At 36.7% G+C, this 12,342-nt stretch overlaps 2 protein-coding genes across 4 annotated transcripts; both read right to left on the bottom strand.

Moving 5' to 3' along the window:
- On the bottom strand, positions 1-5,181 carry LOC18048852 (potassium transporter 3). Of its 3 annotated transcripts, none has more exons than XM_024188512.1 (9): positions 4,984-5,181; positions 4,357-4,603; positions 4,001-4,249; positions 3,843-3,893; positions 3,262-3,522; positions 3,121-3,173; positions 2,783-2,897; positions 1,965-2,219; positions 1-1,366 (listed from the first exon to the last, which is right to left on the bottom strand). In XM_024188512.1, exons 1-9 carry the CDS (start codon positions 4,984-4,986, stop codon positions 270-272), a joined length of 2,331 nt encoding a protein of 776 aa, XP_024044280.1. In that variant the 5' UTR covers positions 4,987-5,181; the 3' UTR covers positions 1-269. The 3 variants fall into 3 exon arrangements, with proteins under 3 accessions (XP_024044280.1, XP_006439444.1, XP_024044281.1); XM_006439381.2 differs by having other exon boundaries at positions 4,357-4,600; XM_024188513.1 differs by lacking the exon at positions 4,984-5,181 and adding an exon at positions 4,676-4,942 and having other exon boundaries at positions 4,357-4,600.
- A 2,242-nt stretch (positions 5,182-7,423) lies between these two features.
- LOC18048851 (calcium-dependent protein kinase 1) lies at positions 7,424-11,117 on the bottom strand. The gene is made up of 8 exons (XM_006439380.2): positions 10,318-11,117; positions 10,061-10,204; positions 9,746-9,898; positions 9,426-9,541; positions 8,842-9,009; positions 8,357-8,484; positions 8,114-8,213; positions 7,424-7,727 (listed from the first exon to the last, which is right to left on the bottom strand). Exons 1-8 carry the CDS (start codon positions 10,985-10,987, stop codon positions 7,644-7,646), a joined length of 1,563 nt encoding a protein of 520 aa, XP_006439443.1. The 5' UTR covers positions 10,988-11,117; the 3' UTR covers positions 7,424-7,643.
- Positions 11,118-12,342: the final 1,225 nt, after the last annotated feature.

Genomic DNA, 12,342 nt, shown 5'->3' with positions numbered 1-12,342 from the left:
TAACTAAAATTCTGTGGCTTCAAAATTGCAGATTCATCCAGAATCAGACTTGATATTAGACTAGACTGGACAAATTTGGCAAAACCCAGCACAGAGCCAGAACCACAACAGAATCAATTTATCTCAAATGTCACCCTTCAGCTCAGTGTTATGCCAAGATTGTAGAAGCAGCCGAAATACAGTGAAAAAGGAAAAAAAATAAAAAAGAAAGAAGAAGAATGTCCGTATAACCAAAGATACACTCTCAACTCTAAAACCAAGAGAGTGAACTACAAATAATAGTTTATACCCACCTCAATCAAACAAATATGAGGTATGTTCAAGAACACGGCAGGGGACCGGCTATTTTTACGCAAGAAAGAGTATGCCACATTAATCACAAACCTCTTCAAGAATGGTGCGTTCCATTTTGCCTTTATCCGAGAATGCCCTATTATATACGAGACACCAGCACATTTAGCTTCTAAAAGCTGCAAGAGCTCTTCCTTAACTCTCAGATCTTTGAATTTTGTATCCGTCAACTTGAACTGAACACGGGGTCTATAGTTGAGGTCAGGTGACTCCTGCTCATACATGGACTGCAACTTCTGCAAAGCAGGTGATTTGCTGCAACTACCAGTTATTGGAAAACTTGAACTGCAGCTTTCTTCTTTACTATCAGATTCTGACCTTGCCAATCTTTTCCCAAACTTCTCAGATGTCCTAACAACTGCTAGCCAGCCATCCACAGGAGCATCCAGATTTGTGAACCCTTCTGCTTCCATTTGGATAAATTCTGCTATGCTCATGACAATGTCATTTTCAAAATCATCTCCACTGTTCGGGACATCCTTGTAGCCATTCCGGACAATGCAGCGGTACATACGGTATGATTTGGGACCAATCCGTCCAATGAGATACCGCTCTTTATGATGGACATAAGGAAGAGGAACAGTCTTCACACAGATAAATACAACCACTTGGTAAAATGCAGGTAGGTTGGTTAAGAAATGAGTGAATGTGGGTGGGACTCCATTTGCCAACTCAGTGAAGAGGAGGCCGATCCCAGGGACCCTTACAATCCCAAGACTTGAACCTTGTGCAAGGATCCATTTCATGGGTACTTTATTATGCAAATCATATAAATACCTCTTCCTGCTGCCGTAATGCCACACATACATAATAGCCAGAAAGACGGTAGTGAACATCAGAGCAACCCATCCACCATTGGGGATTTTCATACAAGCGGACGAGAGGTAGATGATTTCAATTGATCCAAAGAATAGCACATACAGAAGGGCTAAAAAGAGACTCTGATTCCATACAAAGTAGATGACCAAAGATGTCAACAATGTCGATACAAATGTCAGAGCCATGCAAGCACTACCTGGATTAAAATAGAATATTAGTTTCAATCAAGACTAATCGACAACTACAGTATATATCTTTATTAATATGCACCTAGCCGACAAACAGTAAGATGCATTTAGCTAACAGCCTAACAGAAACAACAAATGATGGACTCAAAGACAAGTCATCATGAGCAGGGTACTAGTACAAGATGAAGGCATGACCATACTCATGTAAGTGACCGTCTTAGGTGACACAGGTTATGCTATAACACTATGTTAATCTGAGACCAATTAGAGCATTTCTCCACCTCCATCCAGTCATGTAACTGACCATCTTAGGTCACACAGCCACACAGGTTTATGCTATAACACTACATTAATCTGAGGCCAATTAGAGCGTTGCTTCACCTCCATCCAGTCAGACAGTAGTCTCCCACCTCCCGTACAACTGTATGTATGATTAACATAACTCGGATGGAAAGAAATCAGGGACATTTTAAAATGAATCACACATAATTTTGTCGTGTTTATTTAGCAGATACACAGTTTTTTATATGAAAAAATTGGGAAGAAAGCTAGTCTATCAGGGGGAAAAAAGGTAAAGTTTATCTTCTTTGACGAAAGGCAACTTACCATAAGCATTTGCTAGACGGTTCGTGTCTCGAAAACCAACTGTGACAGCCAGACTGAGAATCATAAGGACCCAATTTATCTCTGGGATATACACCTGACCACGGACCCATCTAGCTTTATGTACAACCTTGACACGGGGGAAACATCCTAATGCATAGCATTGTTTGACAGTTGAGAATGTAGCAGAGATAACGGACTGACTTGCAACAATTGCGGCTAAAGTTGCCACAACAAGAACCGGCCAACGCAGTGGATCTACGAAAATCACAAAAAATCCTCTGTTAACAAACAAGTAATATTCATCTAGGAAAATACTCTTGAAGTAATCCCATCAATGAATATCAAATCAGTTACATTTTCATTAATGATAGGGGATAAACAACACGAGTAAATGACAGGAACAAAACCTGGTTAATCATTATCATATCAAGTCTGCAAAAAAGGGGATTCACGAAGAGAGAGCTCATACTCACTTAGACAATCGGCATGAGGAGACTGTACCTTGCCCTGTGATAGCTCTAGTTAATTAAAATAGCTTGTCATATGTTAGCTTAGTTAATTAAGATAGGTATTGGAGTGATGAGAATATTTCAAACTACTTAGCTTAAACCTTGTGTGTGTGTGTGTGTGTGTATATTTTGGCTACTTCAGAATGTGTTTCTAAGACTTCCCCAAGCTGTTATTAATAAGAGCTCCTTTAGAACTACCAGCAGTAAAAGGCTTTAAAAAGCCTCTCATACAACTATCAACAGGTGAAAAAAAATGGAAAAATAAGGAAATTTTCAATAGAAGGTACCTTAATGTTTGCAAAGACTAACCTGGTATAGAAGCATGAAAGCTTAGAGGTGCAGCAGAAAAATTTTTCGAAAGAAATGCAGCCTGTCCCATATATTGAAGCACTAGACATGGGAAAACAATGCAACAGAATGCAAGCTGCACAACATTACAATCTTTTAGAGTGTGTTTTGTGGAAATATAAAGCATGTGTAGAGAAATCTATTATCAAAACCAAAGAAGGCCAGAGCCTGCTCACGACTTTAGCAACATGAACTATGATAGTTGTACCAAAAAAGCGCTAACATGCATAACTTTTTAAAAGTTAATTCTCATGGATCAAAAGTAACAGAGACAGTAACTGGTTGTTCATACTTCATACCTTTATTGATCCAGCTGTGAATTGGCCAAGGTCTGCAAACATAGCTTCAGATCCTGCAATTGACAAGAAAAATTCTACTTGAATCCAGTAATTACAAACATTATGAACTGAGCACCAAAAACTTCCACATGCCATATTTACCAGTTGTACATAAAAATAGTCCTGCAAGAGAAGTCCAACCATCTCTTCCTGTGTATTTAAAGAACTTGTATATATAATATGGGGAAAGGGCCTGGTAGACTCTTGGATTCCACTTAATGACATTGTAGATGCCAATACCAGTAGTAGATAATAACCATAAAATCACAACAGGAGCAAACATGAAGGCCACCCTGTGGGTTCCTCGGTATTGCAAAACAAAATGGCCAATCAATACAAGACAGGCAAGGAAAACCACCATTCCTGCATATATACAGAAATGTCAGTATCTTCAACAAAAGATTGAAGAATTGGCAAGGAAGAAACAGAAATTCAAGCAAATCTTTGCTCCTGTCTTTGTGCTTCCCCCTCCTACAACATCTTTAGTATAGCTAAATATATCTGAAATAAGAATTTTGATGAACTAAGTTAAATTAATTATTATTTGTGAGGACCAGATACTTATACTATGATCTGGTAACCATATTCCTGGCTTCATAAGAATTAAGTTTCAAATTTCAGTAGGATTAGGGGCAGAGAAACAAAATAAAAGAACTTTTCATTCCTAAGAGAGCTGCACTCACTAGTGTGCCTATTCTGTAATTGGACTTGCAGCCCATCAATGGATGAAAGAACTGCAAAAGTGCAAAAATCTATTAGCGTAAATGTCCAAATGAACCATGCAAAGATGCATGAATGGCAGAATAGAAGATATTACACTGTAATAGTAAAGTAAATTTACCAGAAATTGCTGGCGTGAGGACGCCAATACTAAAAACCAGGGCAGCACCAAGCAAAACAAGAAGAAGCAAACCAGTTTTGGTTTTCTTATGTCTCTCCATAAACACTTTGAATGGAGAAGAAGTCATATTTCTGCTTGAATAACCTGGATCATGATATGTAGTAAGCTCCTCGTCAGCTGCTTGATGATTGGGAAGTAAACCAACTTTTGCATGTCGGCAAAGGAGTGCGTATAGAGAAAACGTTCCTCCTGCAGAAAGAAAGCTCCAGCAACATTAACACAAAATTAAATTATGAAGACAATATAATGAAAAAGGAATTCTATCACCATAGAAAACGCATGATATGAGCCCTCACCTTCACCATTATCGTCCGCGTTTAACACAATGATGACATACTTGAACAACGAAAGAAGAGTTAAAGTCCAAAAAATAACGGAAAACGCGCCAAATACTGCATCTTCATTTTGATAATGGCGCAAACTTCCAGAAAATGTACTTTTATAAACATAAAGAGGAGAAATACTCAAGTCGCTAAAAACAATGCCGAAACTCTGGTATGCCAAAAGAAGAAATTCCTGACGCGGGCTTTTAGTTTCAACCTGCTTCAAAAGCAAACAAACACATTAGAGTTTTTGAGTATTGGAATCAGAAGATAAAAGTTTCAAAACACCCACCATCTCGTAAGCTGAAGCGGAACGAAGATCAGTACATCAGTCCAACAAAATCCAAATCTAGCATTTGATGAATCACAAAATACAATTTTCTGGCATATTATGTGGTAATCAGATGAACAACTACAGCAATTTATTACATTGGATTTCATATAAAGCTAATTTTGCTTAACGTGGGACTGGGACAAAGCAAAAGATTGATCGTAGATAAAACATTTACGACATCGACCCCACAGCTGAATTGATCTCAGATTAAAATATTAATTATGAAATTTCCAGAGTAAATGAAAAGATTGCGTATTGCGTAATACCATATTATCTGCTGTCTGCTGATTAGATGAGGAAACGAACCGAGTGGCGTCGTGTCTTCTTCAACTGCAATCTGACTATTTCATATTATTTCATTAATTGCTGATTTATGATGTCGATGAAGGAAGGAGACACAGAAGAAGCAAGAAAGTTGACGACAAAAAAAAAAGAGTTTGTTTTGTTTTAGAAATATTATCCAGTACATGATACTGGATGATTATGTTTTCTTTTTTTTTTTGTTGGGGGGGGGGGGGGGGGGGGGGGGGAAGGAGTTAGAAGGGGCCCAATGTCTATTATTAATTTTAGTTATGGGGCCCAAGGTCCGCTTAACTCTTAACAAACAAATTATTATTGTTATGGGTTTGGAGGAATTGAATCCGTCGAAAGATATTGTTGTTGTAAGTAACGGACTGATCCGACTCTCGCCGGTACTCGGTCCCGCCCGAATGTCTATCCGAGGGTCGCAGAAAGTAGAAGAGATATCACTTGGACTTGATAAGTGAGATGGTATTATTAACAACATTATTAATTTCTATGGGTTGTTGCTTGACGTCAATTAATCAACTACTACCGTGTTGAAAATTTGATTGGAGGATTTAAATTCAAAGAAATAAAATACTCTACATAATGAATGTAAGCTCCTCCCGTATTACTACGATAATATTATCTCATCAACACATTTGTGATCGGATTTATTTAACATTGTGATAGTTGCGTGATTCTCTTATGACAATCAACCACGATTTTTTTTTAAATTTATTTAATATGTTTTTTTGAAAAAAAAATATATAATTACTAAAATTATTTTAAAAAATAAATAACAATGAAAGCAACCATTAGCTAACTAAAGATCTTATGAATATAAACATGTAACCTAGTTTCTTCCCTGCAGAATGTAATTAACCTGATTAACATATCTTTAGTATCTTGTATAATGTAATTCTGAGGGCTAGCGAAGATCCAGACAGAGGCTCAGGAATAATAATAATAATAATAAGATTGGATTGGAGCTGGAGGAGCTGCTCAAGGTCAGCAACAATACAAGGGCGGATTGGGGTGACAAAGCGCTTGCTGATTGTTTTTGCTATTATGGCGTCTGGATTGCTCGTTGGCTTTACAGTTGTTTCTGTATCACCAAGACAAGCGATGATGGTTAATAAATATATTATCATCAAATGTTGGTAATATTGTTATTGGATATGAAATCATTCAATTAATTGAGCTTACTGTAGTCTCTCTTATCATTTCTGCGGATGGATCAGATATTTAGTTTTATATCGTGCATGCATGAACCAGACTTCGTGTGTTAATTAGATGGTACTTCTAATTGCTTTTTATTTGTATTATGAATATCATCAAGTATGTTTTGGGACTGAGGGCATGCTCGACGTGGGTATGATGTAGTCAAAAGTAGAGAACGATGAATTCATACAAAATGAAATTCAGAGCATTCCTATGACATGTCATCTGTAGTTTCATCGAATAGAGAAATTGTCGTACTAACGTTATGTTTGGGATGACATGTCGTTTGTAGTTTCGGAACTTATAGTTCAGCTTCTATCGTAATTTGAGCGAACTTTTGTTGATTTGGTTTGTTTTTGAAGGGGAATGATTTGTTGCCCATTCTTAACAATTACAGATTCAGGTAGCTATCATCAGTTTTCAAGCTGAAAATTATATATTAATGGAAGATGACGACTATAAAATGAGTAAAACATGAGTGGCATGATAAAAGGAATGCCTCTAATTCATTGAAAAGCATCAATACTTATTGGCAGGAACCACAAGCTGAAAGAAAAAATCCTCAACCTTTTTCTCTCTTTTTTATTACAAATAACAAACCTCTTGATCTTTGATACCTTTTCTCTCTGATGATGGCATATTAAGTGATTTGTCGTTTTGCTGATCAACAGTGTGAACGGCCATGCCACAATTGTCGGGATGAGACTCTGTGACTAGCAAATTAAAGACTTGCTGGTACCAGACTTGTGCTAGTCTGCCTACATTAAACGATCTTTATTATTAGTCATTACCGCCTTTTTTGCCTGGACGATCCGTCATCCGATCAAACAAGGTTTGTCGTCCATATTTAAAAGCACGAAATGATGGCAGATGACTTGTAGCCCAGTTTATCAATTTGAACATCTTGTTAATTTGCTTCCACTGTGTACGATTTATCACCTTTTTCAGTAACTCGTTTTTATCTATTATCTTTAAAGAACCAGAAAACACGTATCATGGAAGATTATGAATATAAAACGAGGGGCAAAAAGAAACCAGACATTACAATGCATCGTTGCGTCAACACTGTAAAATCATCCTTCTTTTTCTCAATTCTTTGTTGGTCACACTAAAATTGGAAAGAATCAGTTGTAGGATAAACCAACAATATAGGACAAGGTAAAACAGATGACGATGCCCTAATTTAAGAACACAAGCAGATAATTCACCTTGGGATCACTTAACCAATAGAGTATAGACTACGGACCTCAAAGCAACAAAAATTTTCCCGCAATAAGATCGACAATCTATATTCTATAGGAACAAATACAGAATTTCAGATGTAACAGTCATCGAAGGTCGCCAGCCGGAGATTAAACCAAGCCGAAACACTATCCAAACAGATCGACAAACCTGTTGGCACATGCAAGGGGAATTGAGCCTACTTGCGCCTTCTGTTTCCAACCATATCAGGATTTCCCTTTCTCATCATAGCAGCAAACTCTTCATAATTAATTCTTCCATCCTGCAAAAGAATTTTAACATAAATAATATGTACAGAGGCAATTGTTTATTATACATAGGAAAGAACCCTAAATCAGTACAAGGGAGTAGTTGCTTGGTTAAATAACAAGCATTCATGTGATGGAAATAATGGGGTACTAAAAGAGCAGACTTGCTAGGGAGAGGTACAATTTTCAGTGGGTCTATTTTTTATACATTAAAATTAACATGCTTATTTCTTCATGAGCTACAATCTCGACTACAAAAAGCAACTTGTGATCGGTGGAGAATGACATATTCCAATAGATAGATAATAAAGGGAGAAAATGTATCCCTGCTTTTCCACGTTGAATTATAAAAAAGACTGTTTGTATAAAAGGAAGAAAAAGAAGAAAATAAGCAACATACATTGTCTATGTCAACTTCTGCAATGATCTCTTTTATTGTTTTTGCATCTCCCATATTATACTTCTTAAGCGCATGTTCCAGCTCTTCCATTGTGATGTACCTAAATTTTCAGAAGCAGGAAGCAAAACCAGCAGAGGAAACTCATAAGTCATCATCATTCTTTTTTAGATAAAAGTATAATCAATTACTAAAACCATATGTTAATAAGTGATGGAACAAAAAATAACGTAAAACAGTGCTTACCCACTGTTGTCCTTGTCAAAATATTCGAAGGCTTTGTACAAGTGTTCCTCTCTTTCCACTCTATTCATGTGCATAGTAGCTGTTATGAATTCAATGTAATCAATGGTTCCATTTCCATCAACATCAGCCTGGCAAAGTAACCAAATTTGCAGCTTCAGTTGAACCACAGAGCAGATAAGGATTGATAAATTCTTCATACATGGACAAGGAAAGCTATCCAAATTAGATTTCAGCATTGATTTTGTTTTACAGTCTATGTCAATCCTACAGGCTTCCTTCTTTTACTCTAGACTAGAAGCAAAAGATTAAGTTGAGGGTCAAGCTCACTGGTATGCTCCCAAGAACAAATCAACAACAGTTGAAGTTCCCTATATGAAAATGATCTTTCCCTTCACAATATAAACTGTAAATTTCGTAGCAAAGCATTTTATAACAATTGTCACAATTAGGAAGAACTGAATTTTTAATAAGTTTTAAAGACTTACTGCTTCCATTAATTGCCTAACTTCAGATTCAGAAAGTCTGGTGCCTAGCTTTGGAAGACCAGCTTTCAACTCTTCAAAAGTGATTGTGCCACTGTTATCTGTGTCCATCGATTTGAACATTTCCTTCAAGCCCATTATTTCCTCCTCAGAAAGATTTTCAGCAATCACCTGAGGAGAGAGAGAGAGGGGAAAAAAAAAGAACGAATTGCAGAATTTTGTAGAACTGAGAAATGATGAGTGGCCACATTGAAGATGCTTCTAACATCATTGAATTCTGGAACTAAATATCTCTATCTACTTCAAAAGAAAACAGATATCTCAAAGTGAAAGGTCAACAATGGTAAACGAGGGGTTTCACCTCAGAGCATTAGAGAGGGCAAATGATAGTCCCTCGAGTTCTCACTTCTTGGTAATGAAATGGTTACTTCAAATATCTTCTTTCCTTTTGTACTCTTAGCATCAATCTCTTCGTCTTAGAGGTCAACTATGTACCTTATCCTATTCATGCTTTCTTCTTTACAGCAAATGCTTTTCAATTTTCTAGGTGTTATACAGAGAGTAATTGACGGAAAGAAAATGCTTACCTTTAGTGCAACTTTTTTAAGTTTGTTCATTGCCCTGAATTGCTTCATTCTAGTTAAAACAGCAATATCAAGGGGCTTATCAGAGGCATCACCATCTACCCTCATCCACGGATGATCTGCATGCATTTCAGTGTTTTAAGCTTCATTAAAATCTTCTGAATGTCAAGAAACTTGAAACAACACAACATATGAGCAGAAAGTACAAACATATAAATGGGTGTGAGCACTTCAGGGTTAACCTGTAAGAAACCTTGCAAATATTTGTGAGTATAGCAAATCAGCTAAAGTCTGTAAAGTCTTTTTGGGGATCAAAAACTTACTTAAAACTTCAGCAGCTGAAAGCCTTTCTTTAGGATCAGCACGCAGCATCTTCTTCACAATATCTTTGGCACTACTGGAGATGTTGGGCCAAGGATCAGATGAGAAATCAATATGCCCCCGTAGAATGGCATCAAAGATACTCTGTTCAGTCTCTGCATAACAATAGAGTTTAAACACAGAATTCACAGTTAAACTAATGATAAGCAATTTTCTTTGCCATCCATCATAGATACTAAAATGAAAATTTAAATTCAGAACTCCAGTGTTTCATATTCCAGTACTCCTCATAAGAAACAAACAAATTAAAGATATACCTCCCCAAAATGGAGGGACACCACTAAGAAGAATGTATAGGATCACCCCAGCACTCCAAATGTCAGCCTCAGCTCCGTAATTTCTGCGCAACACCTCAGGAGCTACATAATACGCACTTCCAACAAGGTCCTTAAAGACATCTCCTGCAGCAACACATAAACTGTATAGTTCAAAATCGTCACAAGCAAGGCCCCAGAAGTTATATGTTCAAAAGGGAAAATTGAAGTAAATGCTGATGAAGAGAAATCACAATCACCTGGCTTGAAAAACACAGAGAGTCCGAAATCAGTAGCCTTCAAAGGAGAATCCTCAGCGGAACTCGAGAATAAGAAATTCTCAGGCTTCAAGTCTCTGTGCATCACACCCATGGAATGACAGTAATGCACCACAGTCACCATCTGTCGACACAAATTCGCAGCGGCTCTCTCCGAATAATGCCCCTTGGCTATGATCCGATCAAACAACTCCCCTCCCGCACACAAATCCATAATCAAATTCACCGAGTGCCTGTCCTCATACGCCCCCTTCAGCTCCACAATATTCCTGTGCCCGGTTAGGTGGTGCATGATCTGGACCTCACGGCGGACGTCTTCGACGTCGTCGCGGTTTATGAGCTTGCGAGAGGAGATGGATTTGCAGGCGAATTGTTGTTTGGTGTATTTGTGAGTTACTAAGTAGGTGATGCCGAACTGGCCGCGGCCGAGCTCGCGGCCGAAGATGTAGGTGTTGCGGACGTCCTCCATGGGTTTGCCGAGGACACGGCCAACGGATGACGAGGTGGCTGACGTGGCAGAGGAAGAAGGACGAGGAGGACCCGGAGGATCTATTTTGAGGCCGTTGGGGTGGTGGCCGGGCCCAGTGTCGGGATCGGCAGTGGTTGAGTGGAGTTGAGTTTGAGACGAGGGTAGGCCGTTACAGTTGCCCATTTTGGTCAACACGAGTCAAGAGAGACCGGGAAGACAAATGCGAGTCAATGCAATTAGCTTGAGTTCCGTTTTGGGCGTCGGGGGTTGGAACTTGGAAGTTTTGTCTTGTCCGTATAATTAATTTTACGATTGAAAGACAAGGCTGTGTGGATATTACCATAACGGGCTTCCTAAATGCTTTTATAAAAAACTGTTGCACAAATTCTTAGGGTAAAAGCTCGTTTAGTCCCTATATTTTGAAGTTAGTGTCTGTTTAGTTCTTATATTTTTAAAAATACCTCAAATCATCCCTACCATTAAATTATTGACACTTTCGCCATTATCTTTTGTTCCTTTTAACTTATTTTTATAATATTGTCCTATTATAATAATTTTTTAGACATTATTAAAAAGAAAAAAATAACCCTATTATAATAATTTTTTTAGACATTATTAAAAAGAAAAAAATAAATTACCAGTTTAACACCAAAAAATAAAATAAAATATATATATTAATTTTTGTGGAACACACTCTTGAGTTAAAATATTAATTTTTCTAAAAAAATTGATAATGTAATTTTTTACGATATTAATTTTTTAGACATACGTGAGCTTCCACAAAAATTAATATATACCTTTTTATTTTTATTTTATTTTTGAGTTTAATTTGATAATTTAATTTTTTATTAATATCCAAAAAAGAAATATTATTGTAAAAATGTAATATTGTAAAAATAAGTTAAAAATAATAAAAAATAATGGCATAAGTGTCAATATTTAGTAGCAGGGACGTTTTGAGGTATTTTTAAAAATACAGGGACTAAATGGACACTAACCTCATAATATAGGGACTAAACAAGCTTTTATCCCAAATTCTTGTACAGATTCCCATGGTATTATATTATTAATTGAGTGAGGATATAAAATAATAGATATAAATTATGTGGTTTATGTAGTGTTTTATTCAAGCTAATTATATCATTTTAAGTTAATTTATAGAAAAATAATTTATATAATAATTTATAATTGTATCACTGTTCTCTTCAAAAATATAATCAGTTGATTTTTTCTTTTAAATGACGTTATTGACTTCCTCTAAAATCTCTTTTCTTTGTTTACCCTACCGAAATATTTAAAAAAATAATATAAACCTCTCACAACACTTCCTTTAATGACAAAAATAACATAAGATGTAATTTTTTTCTTATCGGTCATACCCAATATTCAGTTCAGTCTCTATTGTTGAAATCTATTATCTTAAAAGACTGTTCTCTGGAGTTGTGGAATTTATTCAGTGCCGGCCATTAAGTCTTGTTTCCTCTTGTCGTTGAGATTAAAGTTGTAAATAACTAAGTGGAGTTATTGAAGGAATTTGG

This window comes from Citrus clementina, unplaced genomic scaffold, assembly GCF_000493195.1.
Source record: "Citrus clementina cultivar Clemenules unplaced genomic scaffold, Citrus_clementina_v1.0 scaffold_3, whole genome shotgun sequence".
NCBI lineage: Eukaryota > Viridiplantae > Streptophyta > Magnoliopsida > Sapindales > Rutaceae > Citrus > Citrus x clementina.
This window is presented reverse-complemented; position numbering and strand designations above follow the sequence as displayed.